The 25,859-nt window shown below is 47.2% G+C and overlaps 1 protein-coding gene across 1 annotated transcript; it reads right to left on the bottom strand.

The window, feature by feature from the left end:
• Positions 1-652: 652 nt before the first annotated feature.
• LOC124022105 (potassium voltage-gated channel subfamily S member 2-like) lies at positions 653-3,795 on the bottom strand. The gene is made up of 2 exons (XM_046337149.1): positions 3,153-3,795; positions 653-2,584 (listed from the first exon to the last, which is right to left on the bottom strand). Exon 2 carries the CDS (start codon positions 2,542-2,544, stop codon positions 1,105-1,107), a length of 1,440 nt encoding a protein of 479 aa, XP_046193105.1. The 5' UTR covers positions 2,545-2,584; positions 3,153-3,795; the 3' UTR covers positions 653-1,104.
• Between the last annotated feature and the right edge of the window lie 22,064 nt (positions 3,796-25,859).

Below are 25,859 nucleotides of genomic sequence, written 5' to 3' on the forward strand. Positions count from 1 at the left end.
GTCCTAGGGTTGACCCCTAGTGATGAAGACCATGTCCTAGGGTTGACCCCTAGTGACTAGTGATGAACCCCATGACCTAGGGTTGACCCCTAGTGACTAGTGATGAACCCCATGGTCTAGGGTTGACCCCTAGTGACTAGTGATGAACCCCATGTCCTAGGGTTGACCCCTAGTGATGAAGCCCCATGTCCTAGGGTTGACCCCTAGTGATGAACCCCATGGTCTAGGGTTGACCCCTAGTGATGAACCCCATGTCCTAGGGTTGACCCCTAGTGATGAAGCCCCATGTCCTAGGGTTGACCCCTAGTGATGAACCCCATGGTCTAGGGTTGACCCCTAGTGATGAAGTCCATGGCCTAAGGTTCACCCCTAGTGATGAAGCCCCATGTCCTAGGGTTGACCCCTAGTGATGAAGACCATGTCCTAGGGTTCACCCCTAGTGATGAAGCCCCATGTCCTAGGGTTCACCCCTAGTGATGAAGCCCCATGTCCTAGGGTTCACCCCTAGTGATGAAGCCCCATGTCCTAGGGTTATAATATAATAATAATAATAATTGTGACTTGTCCTGCACTGTGTCCTTTATTGAAGACTTGTTAATGGCCATCGTAATGAATAGACCCCAACACACACCACAGCAGTAGATTATGTTGTCAGCCTATCGGCTCCTCTTCTGTCTGATGATGAACCACACTGTTAAAACACTTGAGGTGAATGAAAAGGTGGAAGAGGAATCATTGGATTTCTTGTTTTTCTTTGATTCCTTGTGTCCTCTCTCCTCGAAAAGCCTTCTCAAAAAACCCATTGGATTAGAAAGGTCAGAGGGGAAGGACCTCTGGCCTTCTCATCCAATAGGATTTGAGAAGAATGTAAAAGAGAGAGAGGATTCGATGAGATTTCTCCCAATAGAAAGGTTGTGATGTTGGTTTTGCCCGACCACTCCCTCCCTCGCCTGTCAGTCAAACTAAACTTCAGCTTCCCATTGTAGCTCTATTCAACAACAAGGGCTACACAGAAACAGCTCTACTTCTTGCACCACGTTTCTCCTCTCCTTCGGTCACGTCCTTATAAGGCCAACGGGGGGGCAGTCTGTTGATCCACAGATCCTAATGTATTGACATCTCGTTCAGACTGTGTTCACTGGGTAAACTCCGGTTGATATTGGACAGACTGGCCATGAGAGATTTCACCTTGTGTGCATAGTAGTTCCTCAGATTGACAGAGGGAAGGTTTTCTTTGATCTCCTGGTCGAAGTCACAGCTGCGCATAGCGATCTCTAACTGTTTCTGTCTCTTGTAGAAGAGGGAGAACTTGTTGAATATGAGTGTGATGGGAAGCACAACCACCAGGATGCCTGCCAGGATACAGGCCGAGGCCGTCATCTTGCCGGCTATAGACACCGGGACCACGTCTCCGTACCCCACCGTGGTCATGCTCACCGTGGCCCACCACCAGCATGCTGGGACGGTAGAGAAGTCCTCGCTGTCCTTCTCCACGGTGTAGGCCATGACAGAGAAGAAAGACACGCCCACCGCCAGGTAGAGCAGTAGCAACCCCACCTCCTTGTAGCTGTTTCTGAGCGTGGCGCCCAGAGAGCGCAGCCCCGTGGAATGACGCGCCAGCTTCAGGATACGGAAGATCCTCATCAGCCGTAGCACCTGTGCCACGCGCCCCAGATTGGCCAGCGCCGGGCTGCTCTCGGCCACCAGGTCGATGCCGAGCGTCAGGTAGAATGGTAATATCGACACGAGGTCTATGAGGTTCAACGGATGCTTGAAGAAATGGATCAGATCTGGGGCGACTGTGAACCGGGCCACCAGCTCCAAGGTGAACCAGCCGATACCAAAGTGTTCCACCGTTTCAAACCTGGGGTCCTCGTGAGGCGTCCCCTCCCTGTCCACCAGGGTGAACTCAGCCATGCTGTTCATGCACATGGCGGTTATGGAACCCAACACGACCAGGATAGAGAGGATACTGATGACTCGGCTGGCGACGGAGTAACCCGGGTTATCCAGGATCAACCAGATCCGCCTCCGGACGCTCCCCAACGGCTGCTTATCGAACTTAGTGGCGTCGTTATAGAACTCTAGAATCTCGTCGAACGATGACGTGGTGCTGCCCTCGTCGCTCCGGCAGTCGTCCCAGTCCTCCCCGCGGTTGGGATCCATCTTTCGGCAGTGGTAGGCGCCGCTGCAACACGAGTCGATGAAGAATTCATTGATGCCCCAGTACTCGATCTCCTGGCTGAAGGAGAAGATGCACAACTCCGCCATGACGTGGAGCTTCCCGGTGTTGTAGAAATTCAACACGTAAGGGAAGAGAGCCGGGTTCCTATCGAAATAAAACTCCTTTTCCGTGTCGTCGTAGTCGTCGCAGAGTTCTAGTATCGACTCTTTTGATTGGCACTGTAGCAGCCGAGCCAGACGGGTCTCCGGGAAGCGAGACAGAGTGTTGGAAAACAGCCTCTTCTTGAACCCTCCCACATTGATGCGCACGGTGTGATCCTCATAGGCTGCTGTCAGCTCCTCCAGGCTCTGACCCGTCATGTCTGGCGAGGGGTGAAGGGACTGGGGAGTGGAGAAGTACCTGCACACACACACACACACACACACACACACACACACACACACACACACACACACACACACAGAAGAGAAGAGAAGAGAGAAGAGAGGAGAGAGAGAGAGAGAGAGAGAGAGAGAGAGAGAGAGAGAGAGAGAAGTTTGAATCCTCTCATTTCTAAGAGAGAGGAAACATGGACAATAACTGGTTCCTCCTTAATCTATTCCCTTCAGGAACCAGAACAGAACAAATACAGGAATAAATGGGGGTTGCTTTATCACATGACACAACAGGTAAATTATACAGTGTCTCTGAATGAGATCACACACTCTGGTCGTTTAGTAACGTGTTGCGTCTTTCACATTACAACATCACGTTGGATTTCCCTCGAAATCTCACGCCGCGCTTGTGCGCACTTGCTACAATAAAGAAAAATAACCCGAGTAAAACAGTTGTGTTATTTTTACATATTTGATTTTTAAAAATCTTGGCTAGGCTACCTCTATGCATTAAATAATACACCAATCAATGCGTGTAATACTGTTGTATTATAACGGTACAATATACTACAAAAACATCACATATTCCTTACTTTATTCAACGCCCTTTTCCCGAGTCTCCTACACAACGCGTCTGCATATCAGCTCCTACGAGGGCATTGTGTTTCACGGAGCTGCTGAGCAACTTGGATAGACGTAGATAGATGTCTCCTCTCTGTGCCTCCTCCAGCTAGCGTGGAAGACTGAACCAATGCTCTGTCTGTCTGTCTGTCTGTCTGTCTGTCTGTCTGTCTGTCTGTCTGTCTGTCTGTCTGTCTGTCTGTCTGTCTGTCTGTCTTTCGGTCATGCGTTACTGCCCAGGTTAGATAGAGGGGTTTCAACGGAGCCGTCAGCACGGAACAAGGTTGTCTCTCTCTTCTCCAGACATAAAAACGTGTCCGCCCCACAGACAGACTCCCCCATAGACTATTTACATCGTTAAATCATGAGCGCTCGCGCCATACGTCTTCATCTCCCGTTGTAACTAACACGCTCCAGATGCTTCCGTTTCCGTAGTGAGGGAATTCCTCGGATGAATCTCCATTGTGACGTCTAGTAGCGGTTCGACCTCAGCTCTGTTGCGGTGCAGTAGCAACCACTTTCTGTAAACTACCGTTCCGCCCTCGCCTTCCCGAGCGAATTCAACACCTACCTCCCTCTTCTCGGAGAAAGGTGCAGAAAGGACCGACTCCTTTACTCTGCTCTCCGCGAGGGAGAAGTCACGAATCATTAAAAGCGTGTGCGCCCGAGCGTTATACAGAGGCCGTCATCTTCAAAATGAGGTAACCGTTCTCCGTTAACGGGCAGAGAGCTCTCCGGCTGAGCCTTTAGTGAAGACGGATGAGACGTGTAAAGGTTAGGATTGATTCGTGAGGCAGAAAACGTGGGTTTGTTTTTAACTAATCCGTTGTCAAAACAATTGAATGATTAGATATCATGTACTCTGACTGGTTAGAATTTCAGTGTGTCTGAATGATGGATTACTGTTATACGCAGGAATAGGATTATATGAAATCAAAACTACAGTTTAATATATATATATATAATCTCCATGGAGAAATGGTTTCTGGGTAAGTGGATGGATCACTTCCAGACGGTGGGGTTAGGATCTACATCCTGAGAGAGAAAACATCCATGGAGGAATGGTTTCTGGGTAAGTGGATGGATCACGTCCAGACGGTGGGGTTATGATCTACGTCCTGAGAGAGAAAACATCCAGTGACTTCCCTCTGGCTCCTCGGAGACATGACGGGTTATCTTGTGCACCAATGGGGACAGGGGATTTAAAAGTCCCATGTCACACCAAGCATACTTCAACCAGCACATCCATATGAACAGTCACAGACCCTTCTAGCTTCACCCAGCACATCCATATGAACAGTCACAGACCCTTCTAGCTTCACCCAGCACATCCGTATGAACAGTCACAGACCCTTCTAGCTTCACCCAGCACATCCATATGAACAGTCACAGACCCTTCTAGATTCACCCAGCACATCCATATGAACAGTCACAGACCCTTCTAGCTTCACCCAGCACATCCATATGAACAGTCACAGACCCTTCTAGCTTCACCCAACACATCCATATGAACAGTCACAGACCCTTCTAGCTTCACCCAGCACATCCATATGAACAGTCACAGACCCTTCTAGATTCACCCAGCACATCCGTATGAACAGTCACAGACCCTTCTAGCTTCACCCAGCACATCCATATGAACAGTCACAGACCCTTCTAGATTCACCCAGCACATCCATATGAACAGTCACAGACCCTTCTAGCTTCACCCAGCACATCCGTATGAACAGTCACAGACCCTTCTAGCTTCACCCAGCACATCCATATGAACAGTCACAGACCCTTCTAGCTTCACCCAACACATCCGTATGAACAGTCACAGACCCTTCTAGCTTCACCCAGCACATCCATATGAACAGTCACAGACCCTTCTAGCTTCACCCAGCACATCCATATGAACAGTCACAGACCCTTCTAGGTTTACCCAGCACATCCATATGAACAGTCACAGACCCTTCTAGCTTCACCCAACACATCCATATGAACAGTCACAGACCCTTCTAGATGACCTTATTTAACAGTCATAAACATATAAAACAGTAATGTCCAAAACATTGTGCGCTTTGTGTGACCATTGAGTTGGAAATATGTCTTAGCAGAGACACATCTCTTACCTCTTTTCTAGTCTCGTCTTGTCTTGACTCGTCTCCTCCTCTCCCCTCCTCTCCTCTCCCCTCCTGTCCTCTCCCCTCCTCTCCTGGCAACTCCTGTCCTCTCCCCTCCTGTCCTCTCCCCTCCTGTCCTCTCCCCTCCTCTCCCCCTGTCCTCTACCCTCCTCTCCTGTCCTTTCCCCTCCTGTCCTCTCCTGTACTCTCCCCTCCTGTCCCCTCCTCTCCCCTCCTGTCCTCTACCCTCCTCTCCTGTCCTCTCCCCTCCTCTCCTGTCCTCTCCCCTCCTCTCCTGTCCTCTCCCCTCCTGTCCTCCCCCTCCTCTCCCCTCCTGTCCTCTACCCTCCTCTCCTGTCCTCTACCCTCCTCTCCTGTCCTCTACCCTCCTCTCCTGTCCTCTACCCTCCTCTCCTGTCCTCTCCCCTCTTCTCCCCTCCCCTCTTCTCCCCTACTGTCCTCTACCCTCCTCTCCTGTCCTCTCCCCTCCACTCCTGTCCTCTCCCCTCCTGTCCCCTCCTCTCCCCTCCTGTCCTCTACCCTCCTCTCCTGTCCTCTCCCCTCCTCTCCTGTCCTCTCCCCTCCTCTCCTGTCCTCTCCCCTCCTGTCCCCTCCTCTCCCCTCCTGTCCTCTACCCTCCTCTCCTGTCCTCTCCCCTCCTGTCCTCTCCCCTCCTGTCCTCTCCCCTCCTGTCCTCTCCCCTCCTCTCCTGTCCTCTCCCCTCCTGTCCCCTCCTCTCCTGTCCTCTCCTCTCCTGTCCTCTCCCCTCCTGTCCCCTCCTCTCCCCTCCTGTCCTCTACCCTCCTGTCCCCTCCTCTCCCCTCCTGTCCTCTACCCTCCTCTCCTGTCCTCTCCCCTCCTGTCCCCTCCTGTCCTCTCCCCTCCTCTCTTGTCCTCTTCCCTTCCCTGGTCTGCCAGTAGTGCCCTATATATAGGGAATAGGGCCCTGGTCTGCAGTAGTGCCCTATATAGGGAATAGGGCCATGGTCTGCCAGTAGTGCCCTATATATAGGGAATAGGGCCCTGGTCTATAGTAGTGTACTATATATAGGGAATAGGGCCATGGTCTGCCAGTAGTGCCCTATATAGGGAATAGGGCCCTGGTCTGCAGTAGTGCCCTATATATAGGGAATAGGGCCATGGTCTGCAGTAGTGCCCTATATAGGGAATAGGGCCATGGTCTGCAGTAGTGCCCTATGTAGGGAATAGGGCCATGGTCTGCAGTAGTGCCCTATATAGGGAATAGGGCCATGGTCTGCAGTAGTGCCCTATATAGGGAATAGGGCCATGGTCTGCAGTAGTGCCCTATATAGGGAATAGGGCCATGGTCTGCAGTAGTGCCCTATATAGGGAATAGGGCCATGGTCTGCAGTAGTGCCCTATATATAGGGAATAGGGCCATGGTCTGCAGTAGTGCCCTATATAGGGAATAGGGCCACGGTCTGCAGTAGTGCCCTATATATAGGGAATAGGGCTCTGGTCTGCAGTAGTGCCCTATATAGGGAATAGGGCCATGGTCTGCCAGTAGTGCACTATATAGGGAATAGGGTGCCATTTTGGATCCAAACTAAGGTCCCTGTGCCAATCTCCCTCCTTCAGTAAATCTCCAGAAGCCCATTTAAATGATTTAAGGGGTGTTGAGATGGTGGAGACGTTGAAGAAAGATCTCAGAACCGGGGATTTTGGGGGATGGGGAGGTGTTTATCCACAGTGTGTGGGGGTTATCCTCAGTGTGTGGGGGTTATCCTCAGTGGGGGGGGGGGTTATCATCAGCGTGGAGGGGGGTTATCCTCAGTGTGGAGCTCCATCCATGCATCATGTGTCTTTAAGTGTCCTCTTCAGCTGGGGGGGGTATCCTCAGTGTGGGGGGTGGGGGGTTATCCTCAGTCCTTCCCCTAATGGAAGTCCCCTCCTGAACTTGGCTCTTTATATTCTACAATCATATGGTCCTGGCTGGGAGGAGGTTCATTTGTGAGGCTTCAGATGAGTTTCACCTCGTAACCTGTCAGCTGTACAAAGAGATTGAGGGAGAAAAATGGAGAAAGAGAGCGAGAGGGGGAGAGATAGAGAGAGAGATGGAGAGAGGTGTGAGGGGGTGTCTACAGTGTGTTTAGGAGTTTTGATGTGGACCAGAGAGAGAGAGAGAGGGGGAGAGAGATAGAGAGAGGTGTGAGGGGGTGTCTGCAGTGTGTTTAGGAGTTTTGATGTGGACCAGAGAGAGAGAGAGGGGGAGAGAGATAGAGAGAGGTGTGAGGGGTGTCTGCAGTGTGTTTAGGAGTTTTGATGTGGACCAGAGAGAGAGAGAGGGGGAGAGAGATGGAGAGAGGTGTGGGGGTGTCTGCAGTGTGTTTAGGAGTTTTGATGTGGACCAGAGAGAGAGAGAGGGGGAGAGATAGAGAGGGAGAGAGAGATGGAGAGAGGTGAGGGGGTGTCTGCAGTGTGTTTAGGAGTTTTGATGTGGACCAGAGAGAGAGAGAGGGAGAGAGAGATGGAGAGAGGTGAGGGGTGTCTGCAGTGTGTTTAGGAGTTTTGATGTGGACCAGAGAGAGAGAGGGGGGTGAGGGGGTGTCTGCAGTGTGTTTAGGAGTTTTGATGTGGACCAGAGAGAGAGAGAGGGGGAGAGATAGAGAGAGAGGGAGAGAGAGATGGAGAGAGGTGAGGGGGTGTCTGCAGTGTGTTTAGGAGTTTTGATGTGGACCAGAGAGAGAGAGAGGGGAGAGAGATGGAGAGAGGTGTGAGGGGGTGTCTGCAGTGTGTTTATGAGTTTTGATGTGGACCAGATAGAGAGAGGGAGAGAGAGATGGAGAGAGGTGTGAGGGGGTGTCTGCAGTGTGTTTAGGAGTTTTGATGTGGACCAGAGAGAGAGAGAGGGGAGAGAGATAGAGAGAGGTGTGAGGGGGTGTCTGCAGTGTGTTTAGGAGTTTTGATGTGGACCAGAGAGAGAGAGAGGGGAGAGAGATGGAGAGAGGTGTGAGGGGGTGTCTGCAGTGTGTTTAGGAGTTTTGATGTGGACCAGAGAGAGAGAGAGGGGGAGAGATAGAGAGGGAGAGAGAGATGGAGAGAGGTGAGGGGGTGTCTGCAGTGTGTTTAGGAGTTTTGATGTGGACCAGAGAGAGAGAGGGAGAGAGAGATGGAGAGAGGTGAGGGGGTGTCTGCAGTGTGTTTAGGAGTTTTGATGTGGACCAGAGAGAGAGAGGGGGGTGAGGGGGTGTCTGCAGTGTGTTTAGGAGTTTTGATGTGGACCAGAGAGAGAGAGAGGGGGAGAGATAGAGAGGGGAGAGAGATGGAGAGACGTGAGGGGGTGTCTGCAGTGTGTTTAGGAGTTTTGATGTGGACCAGAGAGAGAGAGAGGGAGAGAGAGATGGAGAGAGGTGAGGGGGTGTCTGCAGTGTGTTTAGGAGTTTTGATGTGGACCAGAGAGAGAGGGGGGGGTGAGGGGGTGTCTGCAGTGTGTTTAGGAGTTTTGATGTGGACCAGAGAGAGAGAGAGGGGGAGAGATAGAGAGAGAGGGAGAGAGAGATGGAGAGAGGTGAGGGGTGTCTGCAGTGTGTTTAGGAGTTTTGATGTGGACCAGAGAGAGAGAGAGGGAGAGAGAGATGGAGAGAGGTGTGGGGTGTCTGCAGTGTGTTTATGAGTTTTGATGTGGACCAGATAGAGAGAGGGAGAGAGAGATGGAGAGAGGTGAGGGGGTGTCTGCAGTGTGTTTAGGAGTTTTGATGTGGACCAGAGAGAGAGGGGGGAGAGATGGAGAGAGGTGAGGGGTGTCTGCAGTGTGTTTAGGAGTTTTGATGTGGACCAGAGAGAGAGGGGGCAGAGATGGAGAGAGGTGTGAGGGGGTGTCTGCAGTGTGTTTAGGAGTTTTGATGTGGACCTCATCCACTGACTGCTGTTCTCCATCTGCAGTTCCCCAGAATATTTTACCCTCCCTGTCCATCTCTCTCTCTCCTCCCTGTCCATCTCTCTCTCTCTACCACTCTCTCCTCCCTGTCCATCTCTCTCTACCACTCTCTCCTCCCTGTCCATCTCTCTCTCTCTACCTCTCTCTCCTCCCTGTCCATCTCTCTCTCTCTACCACTCTCTCCTCCCTGTCCATCTCTCTCTCTCTACCACTCTCTCCTCCCTGTCCATCTCTCTCTCTCTACCACTCTCTCCTCCCTGTCCATCTCTCTCTCTCTACCACTCTCTCCTCCCTGTCATCTCTCTCTCTACCTCTCTCTCTCTCCTCCCTGTCCATCTCTCTCTCTCTACCTCTCTCTCTCCTCCCTGTCCATCTCTCTCTCTCTACCACTCTCTCCTCCCTGTCCATCTCTCTCTCTCTACCACTCTCTCCTCCCTGTCCATCTCTCTCTCTCTCTCTCTACCTCTCTCTCTCCTCCCTGTCCATCTCTCTCTCTCCTCCCTGTCCATCTCTCTCTCTCTACCTCTCTCTCTCCTCCCTGTCCATCTCTCTCTCTCCTCCCCCATCTATCTCTCCTCCCTGTCCATCTCTCTCTCTACCTCTTTCTCTCTCTCTACCTCTCTCTCCTCTCTGTCCATCTCTCTCTCTCTACCTCTCTCTCTCCTCCCTGTCCATCTCTCTCCACCTCTCTCTCCTCCCTGTCCATTCATCTCTCTCTCTACCTCTCTCTCTCTTTCCCTGCCCATCTCTCTCTCTCACTACCTCTCTCTCTCCTCCCTGACCATCTCTCTCTCCCTGTCCATCTCTCTCTCTCTCCCCTCCATCTATCTCTCCTCCCCCTCTCTCTCCTCCCCCCATCTCCCTCTCCTCCCTCTCAGAATAGACCCAGATTAATTGCTGAAGGTCAACAATATACTGACCTCATCTGTGAGCACAGCTGTCAGATGGCCATTCCAGAACCACTCACATCACAAGGTTCAGATTTAACCCCCAAGACATTGTGGGAGGAATTTTAACTACAGTCAGATTAGGCTGTTAAGGGCCCTGTGGATGATATATGTTGTCAATAAAGTTTTCCATATGTTGTATTCTGAACTGCTGCCAATAGCTCACATCACCATAACCTGAGGCCAGGGATAGAGCTGGGGTGGTGGGGGTTGGAGCTGGGGAGTGGTGGGGGGTTGGAGCTGGGGAGTGGTGGGGGTGGGGGGACTGGAACTGGGGAGGTGGGGGGTTGGAGCTGGGGAGGTGGGGGGTTGGAGCTGGGGAGTGGTGGGGGTGGGGGGACTGGAACTGGGGAGGTGGGGGGTTGGAGCTGGGGAGTGGTGGGGGTGGGGGACTGGGGAGTTGGAGCTGGGGGAGGTGGGGGGTTGGAGCTGGGGGTGGTGGGGGGGGTTGGTACTTGGGGGTTGTGGGGGGTGGAGGGGGTTGGGGGACTGGGGAGTTGGGGGTGGTGGGGGGTGGGGGGCTGCAGCTGGGGGTGGAATGGGGGTTGGGACTGAACATGTGTCTGTGAAATAAAAATCTGCTCTATGATTCATTCTCCTCTCCTTCACAGGTAGATAATCACCTCACATTATACCTGATGGTAATGGAGGCTGTCTGAGTGTGATGCAAACTACAAACTGGACACACACATACCAGTCTGGTCACATAGACTAGACGTAGCATAGTCAACGTAAATCCGGGACACTGAAATTGGTATGACATGTTATGTTTAGTATGGTTACCTAAGACAGAAGGCAAAAAACAAAAGTATGGGGGTTGGTCGGGCGGTATAACGCGAACATCTAGGATCAAATCAAATCAAATCAAACGTTGCGTGTTCAAATCTCATCACGGACAACTTTAACATTTTAGATCATTAGCTACTTTGCAACTACTCAGCATGTTAGCTAACCCTTCCCCTAACCCTAGACTTAACATTTTAACCTAACTCCTAACCGTAGCCTAGCTAACGTTAGCCACATAGCTAACATTCGTGTTAGCCACCTAGTTAACGTTAGCAAACAACAAATATGAATTCGTAACGTATCATACGTTTTGCAAATGCGTAACATTTCATTCTAAATGGATGACAGACATCCACAAATGAATACGTACCATACAAAACATATCATACTAATTATGTCATGGAATTACGTTTACTATGTTACGTCTACCCCTGAGTGCAGGTTGCTAAAGGACTGTATTCTAAAGGACTGTATTCTAAGGGACTATATTCTATAGGACTGTATTCTATAGGACTGTATTCTAAGGGACTGTATTCTATAGGACTGTATTCTAAGGGACTATATTCTATAGGACTGTATTCTATAGGACTGTATTCTATATGACTGTATTCTATAGGACTGTATTCTAAGGGACTGTATTCTATAGGACTGTATTCTAAGGGACTGTATTCTATAGGACTGTATTCTATATGACTGTATTCTATAGGACTGTATTCTAAGGGACTGTATTCTATAGGACTGTATTCTATATGACTGTATTCTAAGGGACTGTATTCTATAGGACTGTATTCTATATGACTGTATTCTATAGGACTGTATTCTAAGGGACTGTATTCTATAGGACTGTATTCTAAGGGACTGTATTGTATAGGACTGTATTCTATAGGACTGTATTCTATAGGACTGTATTCTATAGGACTGTATTCTATAGGACTGTATTCTAAGGGACTGTATTCTATAGGACTGTATTCTATAGGACTGTATTCTATAGGACTGTATTCTAAGGGACTGTATTCTATAGGACTGTATTCTAAGGGACTGTATTCTAAAGGACTGTACAACAGACAGTATTGCCAGTACAACACACAGTATTGTCAGGACAACAGGCAGTACAACAGACAGTATTGCCAGTACAACACACAGTATTGTCAGTACAACAGGCAGTACAACAGACAGTATTGCCAGTACAACACACAGTATTGTCAGTACAACAGGCAGTACAACAGACAGTATTGCCAGTACAACACACAGTATTGTCAGGACAACAGGCAGTACAACAGACAGTATTGTCAGGACAACAGACAGTATTGTCAGGACAACAGACAGTATTGTCAGGACAACAGACAGTACAACAGACAGTATTGTCAGTACAACAGACAGTATTGTCAGGACAACAGACAGTATTGTCAGGACAACAGACAGTACAACAGACAGTATTGTCAGTACAACAGACAGTATTGTCAGGACAACAGACAGTATTGTCAGATCAACAGACAGTATTGTCAGAACAACAGACAGTATTGTCAGGACAACAGACAGTATTGTCAGGACAACAGACAGTATTGTCAGGACAACAGACAGTACAACAGACAGTATTGTCAGTACAACAGACAGTATTGTCAGTACAACAGACAGTATTGTCAGGACAACAGACAGTATTGTCAGATCAACAGACAGTATTGTCAGGACAACAGACAGTATTGTCAGGACAACAGACAGTATTGTCAGGACAACAGACAGGACAACACACAGTATTGTCAGTACAACAGACAGTATTGTCAGTACAACAGACAGTATTGTCAGATCAACAGACAGTATTGTCAGGACAACAGACAGTATTGTCAGGACAACAGACAGTATTGTCAGATCAACAGACAGTATTGTCAGGACAACAGACAGTATTGTCAGGACAACAGACAGTATTGTCAGGACAACAGACAGTATTGTCAGATCAACAGACAGTATTGTCAGGACAACAGACAGTATTGTCAGGACAACAGACAGTATTGTCAGGACAACAGACAGTATTGTCAGATCAACAGACAGTATTGTCAGGACAACAGACAGTATTGTCAGGACAACAGACAGTATTGTCAGATCAACAGACAGTATTGTCAGGACAACAGACAGTATTGTCAGGACAACAGACAGTATTGTCAGGACAACAGACAGTATTGTCAGTACAACAGACAGTATTGTCAGTACAACAGACAGTATTGTCAGGACAACAGACAGTATTGTCAGGACAACAGACAGGACAACACACAGTATTGTCAGTACAACAGACAGTATTGTCAGTACAACAGACAGTATTGTCAGGACAACAGACAGTATTGTCAGATCAACAGACAGTATTGTCAGGACAACAGACAGTATTGTCAGAACAACAGACAGTATTGTCAGGACAACACACAGTATTGTCAGGACAACACACAGTATTGTCAGGACAACAGACAGTATTGTCAGGACAACAGACAGTATTGTCAGAACAACAGACAGTATTGTCAGGACAACAGGCAGTACAACAGACAGTATTGTCAGGACAACAGACAGTATTGTCAGAACAACAGACAGTATTGTCAGGACAACAGACAGTATTGTCAGGACAACAGACAGTATTGTCAGGACAACAGACAGTACAACAGACAGTATTGTCAGTACAACAGACAGTATTGTCAGTACAACAGACAGTATTGTCAGGACAACAGACAGTATTGTCAGATCAACAGACAGTATTGTCAGGACAACAGACAGTATTGTCAGGACAACAGACAGTATTGTCAGGACAACAGACAGTATTGTCAGATCAACAGACAGTATTGTCAGGACAACAGACAGTATTGTCAGGACAACAGACAGTATTGTCAGGACAACAGACAGTATTGTCAGATCAACAGACAGTATTGTCAGGACAACAGACAGTATTGTCAGGACAACAGACAGTATTGTCAGATCAACAGACAGTATTGTCAGGACAACAGACAGTATTGTCAGGACAACAGACAGTATTGTCAGGACAACAGACAGTATTGTCAGTACAACAGACAGTATTGTCAGGACAACAGACAGTATTGTCAGGACAACAGACAGGACAACACACAGTATTGTCAGTACAACAGACAGTATTGTCAGTACAACAGACAGTATTGTCAGGACAACAGACAGTATTGTCAGATCAACAGACAGTATTGTCAGGACAACAGACAGTATTGTCAGAACAACACACAGTATTGTCAGGACAACACACAGTATTGTCAGGACAACAGACAGTATTGTCAGGACAACAGACAGTATTGTCAGAACAACAGACAGTATTGTCAGGACAACAGGCAGTACAACAGACAGTATTGTCAGGACAACAGACAGTATTGTCAGTACAACAGACAGTATTGTCAGGACAACAGACAGTATTGTCAGATCAACAGACAGTATTGTCAGGACAACAGACAGTATTGTCAGATCAACAGACAGTATTGTCAGGACAACAGACAGTATTGTCAGTACAACAGACAGTATTGTCAGAACAACAGACAGTACAACAGACAGTATTGTCAGGACAACAGACAGTATTGTCAGTACAACAGACAGTATTGTCAGAACAACAGACAGTATTGTCAGAACAACAGACAGTACAACAGACAGTATTGTCAGTACAACAGACAGTATTGTCAGGACAACAGGCAGGATGGGTACAAGTGACACTTGAAACAACTACATGGTTTTAATATTGTTTTTTCAAGGCTACAGACAGATCTTATTATTTGGGTCTATACCGCTATAAATTCTGTTCACGTTTCTCTAATTGTCCGCCAGATGGCGACTGCTATGATGTTCAATAGCAACCAGTGGCATAATGGTAGATTGTGTTGATTTGGTTGATTTATTAATTAAATAAACTTGAAGCATAAATCGATAAAACATTCCTTAGATGTCAATCTTATTATATTGTAACGATCCTCGCTATATGAGCCACGTTACAATTCCCATCAAGTGGGAATCACCTATTGGCGTGATGCGTGGGATGTCTGCCTTTCACGCCAAAATCCAGTGTTTGCTTCCCGTTCGCCACAATATTATATTATTATTATATTCTAAAAGATTAGATGACATGTATTCTGTGCACAAGTGACAACTGTCTGCCACTGGTCCCATCCGGGGAACTCTGTGCTCTCCAGCTGCATCCCCGCCTCGTTAACTCGTTCTGACGAGCAGACTGACACTTCTGCCGGTTGACCGGGCAGGAAAGACTCAAACTCACGGGATGTCAAGGCTGGAACCGGACAAACATGTGAAAAGGGGAGTTGCGATGAAGTAGCCTAGTTGGAAGGAAAGGCTACGATAGAGGAAAAGATGTCGAACAACTCAACTTTAGACAGCGTGTTTTCTAACAGAACAGGACAGAATTCATCTCAACCGTCTCCGTTCACCGAAATCCGGGAGAATCCGCTGAAGGTAGGCAACTAGTAACTCACTGACTCTTAAAAGTCCGCACTATCCTTGCACGGCAGGGAAACTTTATTTCTTATTAGTTGAAACAAACATTATTTTGTATTATTATTCGAGATGAAACATTTATCGATTTTTTTTAAAGGGGAAAGATTTATTTGTATTTTTAGGAATTGTCCTAATATTTTAAATATTATTATTATTATTTCCATGTCCTCTCTGGGACCGGATATGCCCTTATCTGGGACAAACGATCCCAATTCCGAACTCTCAAAAAAAAGTTGACCAATTCTAAAAAACGGTCAATAATTAATATTAACTGGGAAATGATCTTGTGAAGTTTCTTGCAAATCCCTCTCTGTGACATTGAAGAATATTTCTCTCAGAACTGTGATTTCCTACAAAACATGTGTTTAGAGATTTGGACAATTAATGTCGGAGTCCTAAATGAATCGGGTGAGCGACACTATAAAGACCTTCATGTTCTGGTAAATTCTCTACTTCAATTTTTAAACAACCAATATTCAAATCACCATGATCACAACCATAAACTGTCAACTCCATCTACCTGATAGATTAAGATATGATTTTTGGTTCAAATATGTTTATTTTCATTAGGTTTTTAGTCATAAATCAACTGAGGAAAAAACTCAAATGCAACTTTGTATACCACTTGAATGGGGAAAAAAGTTTTGTTTTTATTGAGGATTTTCTTATTCATAATTTTCCATATTTTGACAACTGTTTGCATTTTAACTTTTAATTTCTATTGGGGAAAAAAACACGTCAGACTATCTGTTAACTCCAGTGGCTTGTCAACTCCGTCGCTGATGGTAAACCCTCTTAAAGATGCGTTATTTTTCTGTCTTTTATATTCTGGAAAAATATCTGAATCACTGTTCTGCAACGTGCTTATTAAACTCTTTTAGTGTTGTCTGTACTAAACCTAAGGGATACTGTTTGCTTTATAAATGTGGTTTTATGTTGTAAGTCTAGAAAAACATGACAAACATGCTAATTGAAATAATCCCCGGAGCATTTATATACCAGACAAACTGATGACACTGCAGGTGACATGAATAAACAACTGGAGTGTTATTGGCTGATGCAGGTCACATGAATAAAAACTGGAGTGTTACTGATGTCACATGAATAAACAACCGGTCTGTTATTGGCTGATGCAGGTCACATGAATAAACAACCAGGTCACATGAATCTGTTATTGGCTGATGCAGGTCACATGAATAAACAACATGATACAGGTCACATAAACTGATGCAGGTCACATGGTCTGTTATTGGCTGATATATATATATATATATATAAAAACAAAACAAAAAGAGATTTTTTGTATTAGTTCATTTTCATTTCAAATTACCCATGAGCACCAACGCGAAGTTGATAGAAGCATGTTTACATTGGGGGTCAAATGAAAGCTAGCAGTCAGGGTAGTAATCTGTCACTATAGTAGTGTTCTGGTCCTTCACTGTGTCAGGGTAGTAATCTGTCACTATAGTAGTGTTCTGGTCCTTCACTGTGTCAGGGTAGTAATCTGTCACTATAGTTGTGTTCTGGTCCTTCACAGCATCAGGGTAGTAATCTGTCACTATAGTAGTGTTCTGGTCCTTCACTGTGTCAGGGTAGTAATCTGTCACTATAGTAGTGTTCTGGTCCTTCACAGTGTCAGGGTAGTAATCTGTCACTATAGTAGTGTTCTGGTCCTTCACAGTGTCAGGGTAGTAATCTGTCACTATAGTAGTGTTCTGGTCCTTCACAGTGTCAGGGTAGTAATCTGTCGCTATAGTAGTGTTCTGGTCCTTCACAGTGTCAGGGTAGTAATCTGTCACTATAGTAGTGTTCTGGTCCTTCACAGTGTCAGGGTAGTAATCTGTCACTATAGTAGTGTTCTGGTCCTTCACAGTGTCAGGGTAGTAATCTGTCACTATAGTAGTGTTCTGGTCCTTCACAGTGTCAGGGTAGTAATCTGTCGCTATAGTAGTGTTCTGGTCCTTCACAGTGTCAGGGTAGTAATAATAATAATAATAATATATAATATAATAATAATAATAATAATAATAATATAATATAATAATAATAATAATAATAATATAATAATAATAATAATAATAATAATATATGCCATTTCACAGCAGATCGCTTTTATCCAAAAGCAGGGTAGACTTACAGTCTGCGTCCATTCTACGTACAGTGGGATCGAACCCACTACCCTGGCGTTACAAGCGCCATGCTCTACCAACTATAGTAGTGTTCTGGTCCTTCACAGCGTCAGGGTAGTAATCTGTCGCTATAGTAGTGTTCTGGTCCTTCACAGTGTCAGGGTAGTAATCTGTCACTATAGTAGTGTTCTGGTCCTTCACAGTGTCAGGGTAGTAATCTGTCACTATAGTAGTGTTCTGGTCCTTCACAGTGTCAGGGTAGTAATCTGTCACTATAGTAGTGTTCTGGTCCTTCACAGTGTCAGGGTAGTAATCTGTCACTATAGTAGTGTTCTGGTCCTTCACAGTGTCAGGGTAGTAATCTGTCACTATAGTAGTGTTCTGGTCCTTCACAGTGTCAGGGTAGTAATCTGTCACTATAGTAGTGTTCTGGTCCTTCACAGTGTCAGGGTAGTAATCTGTCACTATAGTAGTGTTCTGGTCCTTCACAGTGTCAGGGTAGTAATCTGTCACTATAGTAGTGTTCTGGTCCTTCACAGTGTCAGGGTAGTAATCTGTCACTATAGTAGTGTTCTGGTCCTTCACAGTGTCAGGGTAGTAATCTGTCACTATAGTAGTGTTCTGGTCCTTCACAGTGTCAGGGTAGTAATCTGTCGCTATAGTAGTGTTCTGGTCCTTCACAGTGTCAGGGTAGTAATCTGTCACTATAGTAGTGTTCTGGTCCTTCACAGTGTCAGGGTAGTAATCTGTCACTATAGTAGTGTTCTGGTCCTTCAGTGTCAGTGTCACTATAGTAGTGTTCTGGTCCTTCACAGTGTCAGGGTAGTAATCTGTCACTATAGTAGTGTTCTGGTCCTTCACAGCGTCAGGGTAGTTATCTGTCACTATAGTAGTGTTCTGGTACTTCACAGTGTCGGGGTAGTAATCTGTCACTATAGTAGTGTTCTGGTCCTTCACAGTGTCAGGGTAGTAATCTGTCACTATAGTAGTGTTCTGGGGTTTCACAGTGTCAGGGTAGTAATCTGTCACTATAGTAGTGTTCTGGTCCTTCACAGTGTCAGGGTAGTTATCTGTCACTATAGTAGTGTTCTGGTACTTCACAGTGTCGGGGTAGTAATCTGTCACTATAGTAGTGTTCTGGTCCTTCACAGTGTCAGGGTAGTAATCTGTCACTATAGTAGTGTTCTGGTCCTTCAAAGTGTCAGGGTAGTAATCTGTCACTATAGTAGTGTTCTGGTCCTTCACAGTGTCAGGGTAGTAATCTGTCACTATAGTAGTGTTCTGGTCCTTCACAGTGTCAGGGTAGTGTTCTGGTCCTTCACAGTGTCAGGGTAGTAATCTGTCACTATAGTAGTGTTCTGGTCCTTCACAGTGTCAGGGTAGTAATCTGTCACTATAGTAGTGTTCTGGTCCTTCACAGTGTCAGGGTAGTAATCTGTCACTATAGTAGTGTTCTGGTCCTTCACAGTGTCAGGGTAGTAATCTGTCACTATAGTAGTGTTCTGGTCCTTCACAGTGTCAGGGTAGTAATCTGTCACTATAGTAGTGTTCTGGTCCTTCACAGTGTCAGGGTAGTAATCTGTCACTATAGTAGTGTTCTGGTCCTTCACAGTGTCAGGGTAGTAATCTGTCACTATAGTAGTGTTCTGGTCCTTCACAGTGTCAGGGTAGTAATCTGTCACTATAGTAGTGTTCTGGTCCTTCACAGTGTCAGGGTAGTAATCTGTCACTATAGTAGTGTTCTGGTCCTTCACAGTGTCAGGGTAGTAATCTGTCACTATAGTAGTGTTCTGGTCCTTCACAGCGTCAGGGTAGTAATCTGTCACTATAGTAGTGTTCTGGTCCTTCACAGTGTCGGGGTAGTAATCTGTCACTATAGTAGTGTTCTGGTCCTTCACAGTGTCAGGGTAGTGTTCTGGTCCTTCACAGCATCAGGGAGAAGGTTTTGACCCCTCGGCCACATTCCTTCCAAGTGTTTTATGTCTAGTGCAGGAAGTTCAAGTTCATGGCCAGGGAGATAATGTCAGTAGCTAGCTAGCTACTTCCTGGTCATTTACAGTATCTTGGAAGCCAACACACAGTTTGTTTTAGTAATTGGTGCTTTGTGTGGGTTTCTCTGTGGGACCGTGAGGAGTTCTCTAAGCCCCTGTGGTACCTGTTTTCAAGGCTGAGGTTGGAATAAATGAATCGCTATAGTGACATGGTTTATTTCTAGTTGTCTTGGAAACCCTAAGTTAATATGTTGCGTATCATTCTATGTTACATGCCTCTGTCCACGAGAGAGGATATTTCTACAGGCTCCCTCTGAAACCATGTATAGCCTACAGAGTACATGATTGCCTCTTGCCTCTTGTCCTCCTATCTCCTCTGCACGCAGATACACTTCCTCCTCGGCACGCAGATACACTTCCTCCTCGGCACGCAGATACACTTCCTCCTCGGCACGCAGATACACTTCCTCCTCGGCACGCAGATACACTTCCTCCTCGGCACGCAGATACACTTCCTCCTCGGCACGCAGATGCACTTCCTCCTCATACTCATCTTCCCATCTGTCCCAGGCAGGTAATTCTGTCAGCCACATTGTCAGGTGGACCTGGGCAGAGATGAGGACCGAGTTGAATTCTGTCAGCCACATTGTCAGGGGGACCTGGGCAGAGATGAGGACTGAGTTGAATTCTGTCAGCCATGTTGTCAGGGGGACCTGGGCAGAGATGAGTGAGGTGAATTCTGTCAGCCACGTTGTCAGGGGGACCTGGGCAGAGATGAGGACTGGTAGAATTCTGTCAGCCACGTTGTCAGGGGACCTGGGCAGAGATGAGGACTGAGTTGAATTCTGTCAGCCACGTTGTCAGGGGGACCTGGGCAGAGATGAGTGAGGTGAATTCTGTCAGCCACGTTGTCAGGGGACCTGGGCAGAGATGAGGAGTGAGACATATACTGTAGAAATAGGAGAAGAGACTATTCTGCAGGAGAATGGGTTTACTGTACTGTAAGGGTTGAACAGCTGGCAGCTCTGAGAACTCAATACCCCAGCCTCCCTGCTCTCCCCCCAGGTCAGAGGCCATGGATCAGCCCATCTCTTTATCCCCTTCCTCCATCCCCAGCCCGTCACAGTTCTTCATTGTCACATAGCACAAAGAAACACGCTGTCTGCCCCCCTGGACACCGAGGGAGACAGTGGGGGAGGAGAACATCAGTCTCATTCTGTTCTGTCACCTCTTCAGACCCAGAGAGAGAGTTCTGTTCTGTCGCTTCTTCAGACCTGGTCAGACCCAGAGAGCGAGTTCTGTTCTGTCGCTTCTTCAGACCTGGTCAGACCCAGAGAGCGAGTTCTGTTCTGTCGCTTCTTCAGACCCAGAGAGAGTTCTGTTCTGTCACCTCTTCAGACCCAGAGAGAGAGTTCTGTTCTGTCACCTCTTCAGACCCAGAGAGAGTTCTGTTCTGTCACCTCTTCAGACCCAGAGAGAGAGTTCTGTTCTGTCACCTCTTCAGACCCAGAGAGAGAGTTCTGTTCTGTCACCTCTTCAGACCCAGAGAGAGAGTTCTGTTCTGTCACCTCTTCAGACCCAGAGAGAGAGTTCTGTTCTGTCACCTCTTCAGACCCAGAGAGAGAGTTCTGTTCTGTCGCTTCTTCAGACCTGGTCAGACCCAGAGAGCGAGTTCTGTTCTGTCGCTTCTTCAGACCCAGAGAGAGTTCTGTTCTGTCACCTCTTCAGACCCAGAGAGAGAGTTCTGTTCTGTCACCTCTTCAGACCCAGAGAGAGAGTTCTGTTCTGTCGCTTCTTCAGACCTGGTCAGACCCAGAGAGCGAGTTCTGTTCTGTCGCTTCTTCAGACCTGGTCAGACCCAGAGAGCGAGTTCTGTTCTGTCGCTTCTTCAGACCTGGTCAGACCCAGAGAGCGAGTTCTGTTCTGTCGCTTCTTCAGACCCAGAGAGAGTTCTGTTCTGTCACCTCTTCAGACCCAGAGAGAGTTCTGTTCTGTCACCTCTTCAGACCCAGAGAGAGAGTTCTGTTCTGTCACCTCTTCAGACCCAGAGAGAGAGTTCTGTTCTGTCACCTCTTCAGACCCAGAGAGAGAGTTCTGTTCTGTCGCTTCTTCAGACCTGGTCAGACCCAGAGAGCGAGTTCTGTTCTGTCGCTTCTTCAGACCCAGAGAGAGTTCTGTTCTGTCACCTCTTCAGACCCAGAGAGAGAGTTCTGTTCTGTCACCTCTTCAGACCCAGAGAGAGAGTTCTGTCACCTCTTCAGACCCAGAGAGAGAGTTCTGTCACCTCTTCAGACCCAGAGAGAGAGTTCTGTTCTGTCACCTCTTCAGACCCAGAGAGAGAGTTCTGTTCTGTCACCTCTTCAGACCCAGAGAGAGAGTTCTGTTCTGTCACCTCTTCAGACCCAGAGAGTTCTGTTCTGTCACCTCTTCAGACCCAGAGAGAGAGTTCTGTTCTGTCACCTCTTCAGACCCAGAGAGAGTTCTGTTCTGTCACCTCTTCAGACCCAGAGAGAGAGTTCTGTTCTGTCACCTCTTCAGACCCAGAGAGAGTTCTGTTCTGTCACCTCTTCAGACCCAGAGAGAGTTCTGTTCTGTCACCTCTTCAGACCCAGAGAGAGAGTTCTGTTCTGTCACCTCTTCAGACCCAGAGAGAGTTCTGTTCTGTCACCTCTTCAGACCCAGAGAGAGAGTTCTGTTCTGTCACCTCTTCAGACCCAGAGAGAGAGTTCTGTTCTGTCACCTCTTCAGACCCAGAGAGAGTTCTGTTCTGTCACCTCTTCAGACCCAGAGAGAGAGTTCTGTTCTGTCACCTCTTCAGACCCAGAGAGTTCTGTTCTGTCACCTCTTCAGACCCAGAGAGAGAGTTCTGTTCTGTCACCTCTTCAGACCCAGAGAGAGAGTTCTGTTCTGTCACCTCTTCAGACCCAGAGAGAGAGTTCTGTTCTGTCACCTCTTCAGACCCAGAGAGAGTTCTGTTCTGTCACCTCTTCAGACCCAGAGAGAGTTCTGTTCTGTCACCTCTTCAGACCCAGAGAGAGAGTTCTGTTCTGTCGCTCGTCAGACCTGGTCAGACCCAGAGAGAGGAGATGCAGGAAGCAGCACTCACATTAGATTATGTTAGGCCCTATAGAGAACACTCTGGGGTAGAATGTTGGCCCTATAGAGAACACTCTGGGGTAGAATGTTGGGGACAGAGTTAGAACACTCTGGGGTAGAATGTTGGGGACAGAGTTAGAACACTCTGGGCTAGAATGTTGGGGACAGAGTTAGAACACTCTGGGCTAGAATGTTAGGGACAGAGTTAGAACACTCTGGGCTAGAATGTTAGGGACAGAGTTAGACGCTCTGGGCTAGAATGTTAGGGACAGAGTTAGAACGCTCTGGGCTAGAATGTTAGGGACAGAGTTAGAACAGCTCTGGGGTAGAATGTTAGGGACAGAGTTAGGCAGCTCTGGGCTAGAATGTTAGGGACAGAGTTAGAGCGCTCTGGAGTAGAATGTTAGGGACAGAGTTAGAACGCTCTGGGCTAGAATGTTAGGGACAGAGTTAGGAACGCTCTGGGCTAGAATGTTAGGGACAGGTTAGAACGCTCTGGGCTAGAATGTTAGGGACAGAGTTAGAACCTCTGGGCTAGAATGTTAGGGACAGAATAGTCAGGAATGAAGGTGGAATTTCTTGGGAGTCTTTGAAACAACTGCAGAGTCTGTCTGAATGGAAAACGAATACATGATTGTTATGTGCTGTTACATGTAATCTGTTGCTATAATATTGACCTCATTATGCAGGTTACAAGTATCAGATGACCTACTCCTGTATAGGACATACAGTACACCACAGTCCATGGATTAGCAGATTATAGTAGATCTCTGTGTGTTGTTGGATACAAATGTTTCTCTTAGTAGTGGAACGTTTTCCAACTGGGCAGTCTACTGTAAGAAGCACCCCGGCCAGAACGGACCTGCCAGGCCAATTTAGGTCATGTTTGCCAAGTAGGACACTCCCTAGTGTGCCAGCCTGTGGCCCTTTGTTATGTTTGCCCTTCCTGCTACAAGGAAGCCAGACCTCTGTTCCCTCTGAGTGAATGGCCTGATGATACTACTGTGCAATTCCATGTAAAAAGGACCCATGAGAACCAACATGTGAAGTTCATAGAAACGTGTTAAATTGGGTGTCAAATGAAAGCTAAGGAGTCTATATTGTTTATATTTTCTATATCTTTTTAAAATATATATTCAACCATTCTAAAAGATGGGGAAGGGGTCAACATCAAAGTCTTCTAAAATATTTTTAGAAATACATTTAAAACAAATAATATTGAAGTAACTGCCAGCAAAATCTACATATTTTTAAACTGAAACAAAAATATAAACAAACAACAATTTCAAAATATTTTACTGATTTTTACCAAATAAAGAAATCAGTCAATTTAAATAAATTCATGAGGCTCTAATCTATGGGTTTCACATTACAGATATGCATCTGCTGGTCACAGATCCCTTAAATAAAGGTAGGGGGTGTGGATCAGAAAACCAGTCAGTATCTGGCGTGGATCAGAAAACCAGTCAGTATCTGGCGTGGATCAGAAAACCAGTCAGTATCTGGCGTGGATCAGAAAACCAGTCAGTATCTGGCGTGGATCAGAAAACCAGTCAGTATCTGGTGTGGATCAGAAAACCAGTCAGTATCTGGCGTGGATCAGAAAGCCAGTCAGTATCTGGCGTGGATCAGAAAACCAGTCAGTATCTGGCGTGGATCAGAAAACCAGTCAGTATCTGGCGTGGATCAGAAAACCAGTCAGTATCTGGTGTGGATCAGAAAGCCAGTCAGTATCTGGCGTGGATCAGAACACCAGTCAGTATCTGGCGTGGATCAGAACACCAGTCAGTATCTGGCGTGGATCAGAACACCAGTCAGTATCTGGCGTGGATCAGAACACCAGTCAGTATCTGGCGTGGATCAGAACACCAGTCAGTATCTGGCGTGGATCAGAACACCAGTCAGTATCTGGCGTGGATCAGAACACCAGTCAGTATCTGCCACAGTGTCTCCTGACCCCTCCTGTCTCAGCCTCCAGTATTTATGCTGCAGTAGTTTATGTGTCCGGGGGCTAGGGTCAGTTTGTTTATCTGGAGTACTTCTCCTGTCCTATTCGGTGTCCTGTGTAAATCTAAGTGTGCGTTCTCTAATTCTCTCCTTCTCTCTTTCTTTCTCTCTCTCGGAGGACCTGAGCCCTAGAACCATGCCCCAGGACTACCTGACATGATGACTCCTTGCTGTCCCCAGTCCACCTGGCCATGCTGCTGCTCCAGTTTCAACTGGCCTGGGCCCTAGGACCATGTCCCAGGACTACCTGACATGAGGACTCCTTGCTGTCCCCAGTCCACCTGGCCATGCTCCTGCTCCAGTTTCAACTGTTCTGCCTTACTATTATTCAACCATGCTGGTCATTTATGAACATTTGAACATCTTGGCCACGTTCTGTTATAATCTCCACCCGGCACAGCCAGAGAGGACTGGCCACCCCACATGCTCTCTCTAATTCTCTCTTTCTTTCTCTCTCTCGGAGGACCTGAGCCCTAGGACCGTGCCCCAGGACTACCTGACATGATGGCTCCTTGCTGTCCCCAGTCCACCTGACTGTGCTGCTGCTCCAGTTTCAACTGTTCTGCCTTATTATTTGACCATGCTGGTCATTTATGAACATTTGAACATCTTGGTCATGTTCTGTTATAATCTCTACCCGGCACAGCCAGAAGAGGACTGGCCACCCCACATAGCCCGGTTCCTCTCTAGGTTTCTTCCTAGGTTTTGGCCTTTCTAGGGAGTTTTTCCTAGCCACCGTGCTTTTACACCTGCATTGTTTGCTGTTTGGGGTTTTAGGCTGGGTTTCTGTACAGCACTTTGAGATATCAGCTGATGTACGAAGGGCTATATAAATAAATTTGATTTGATCAGAACACCAGTCAGTATCTGGCGTGGATCAGAACACCAGTCAGTATCTGCCCCCACCCCCTCCAATGACTGGCTATAGCAGACCCCCCTCACCTCCAATGACTGGCTATAGCAGACCCCTGGCGTTCACTACGGGATGATGTCACTCATCTAGTGGCGTTCTCCTCTACGGGATGAGGTCACTCGTCCAGTGGCGTTCTCCTCTACGGGATGAGGTCACTCGTCCAGTGGCGTTCTCCTCTACGGGATGAGGTCACGCGTCCAGTGGCGTTCTCCTCTACGGGATGAGGTCACTTGTCCAGTGGCGTTCTCCTCTACTTGTCCTTCTCTACGGGATGAGTCACTCGTCCGTTCTCCTCTATGGGATGATGTGTCCT

The sequence above is a fragment of the Oncorhynchus gorbuscha genome, unplaced genomic scaffold (genome assembly GCF_021184085.1).
Source record: "Oncorhynchus gorbuscha isolate QuinsamMale2020 ecotype Even-year unplaced genomic scaffold, OgorEven_v1.0 Un_scaffold_1294, whole genome shotgun sequence".
Taxonomy (NCBI): Eukaryota; Metazoa; Chordata; class Actinopteri; order Salmoniformes; family Salmonidae; genus Oncorhynchus; species Oncorhynchus gorbuscha.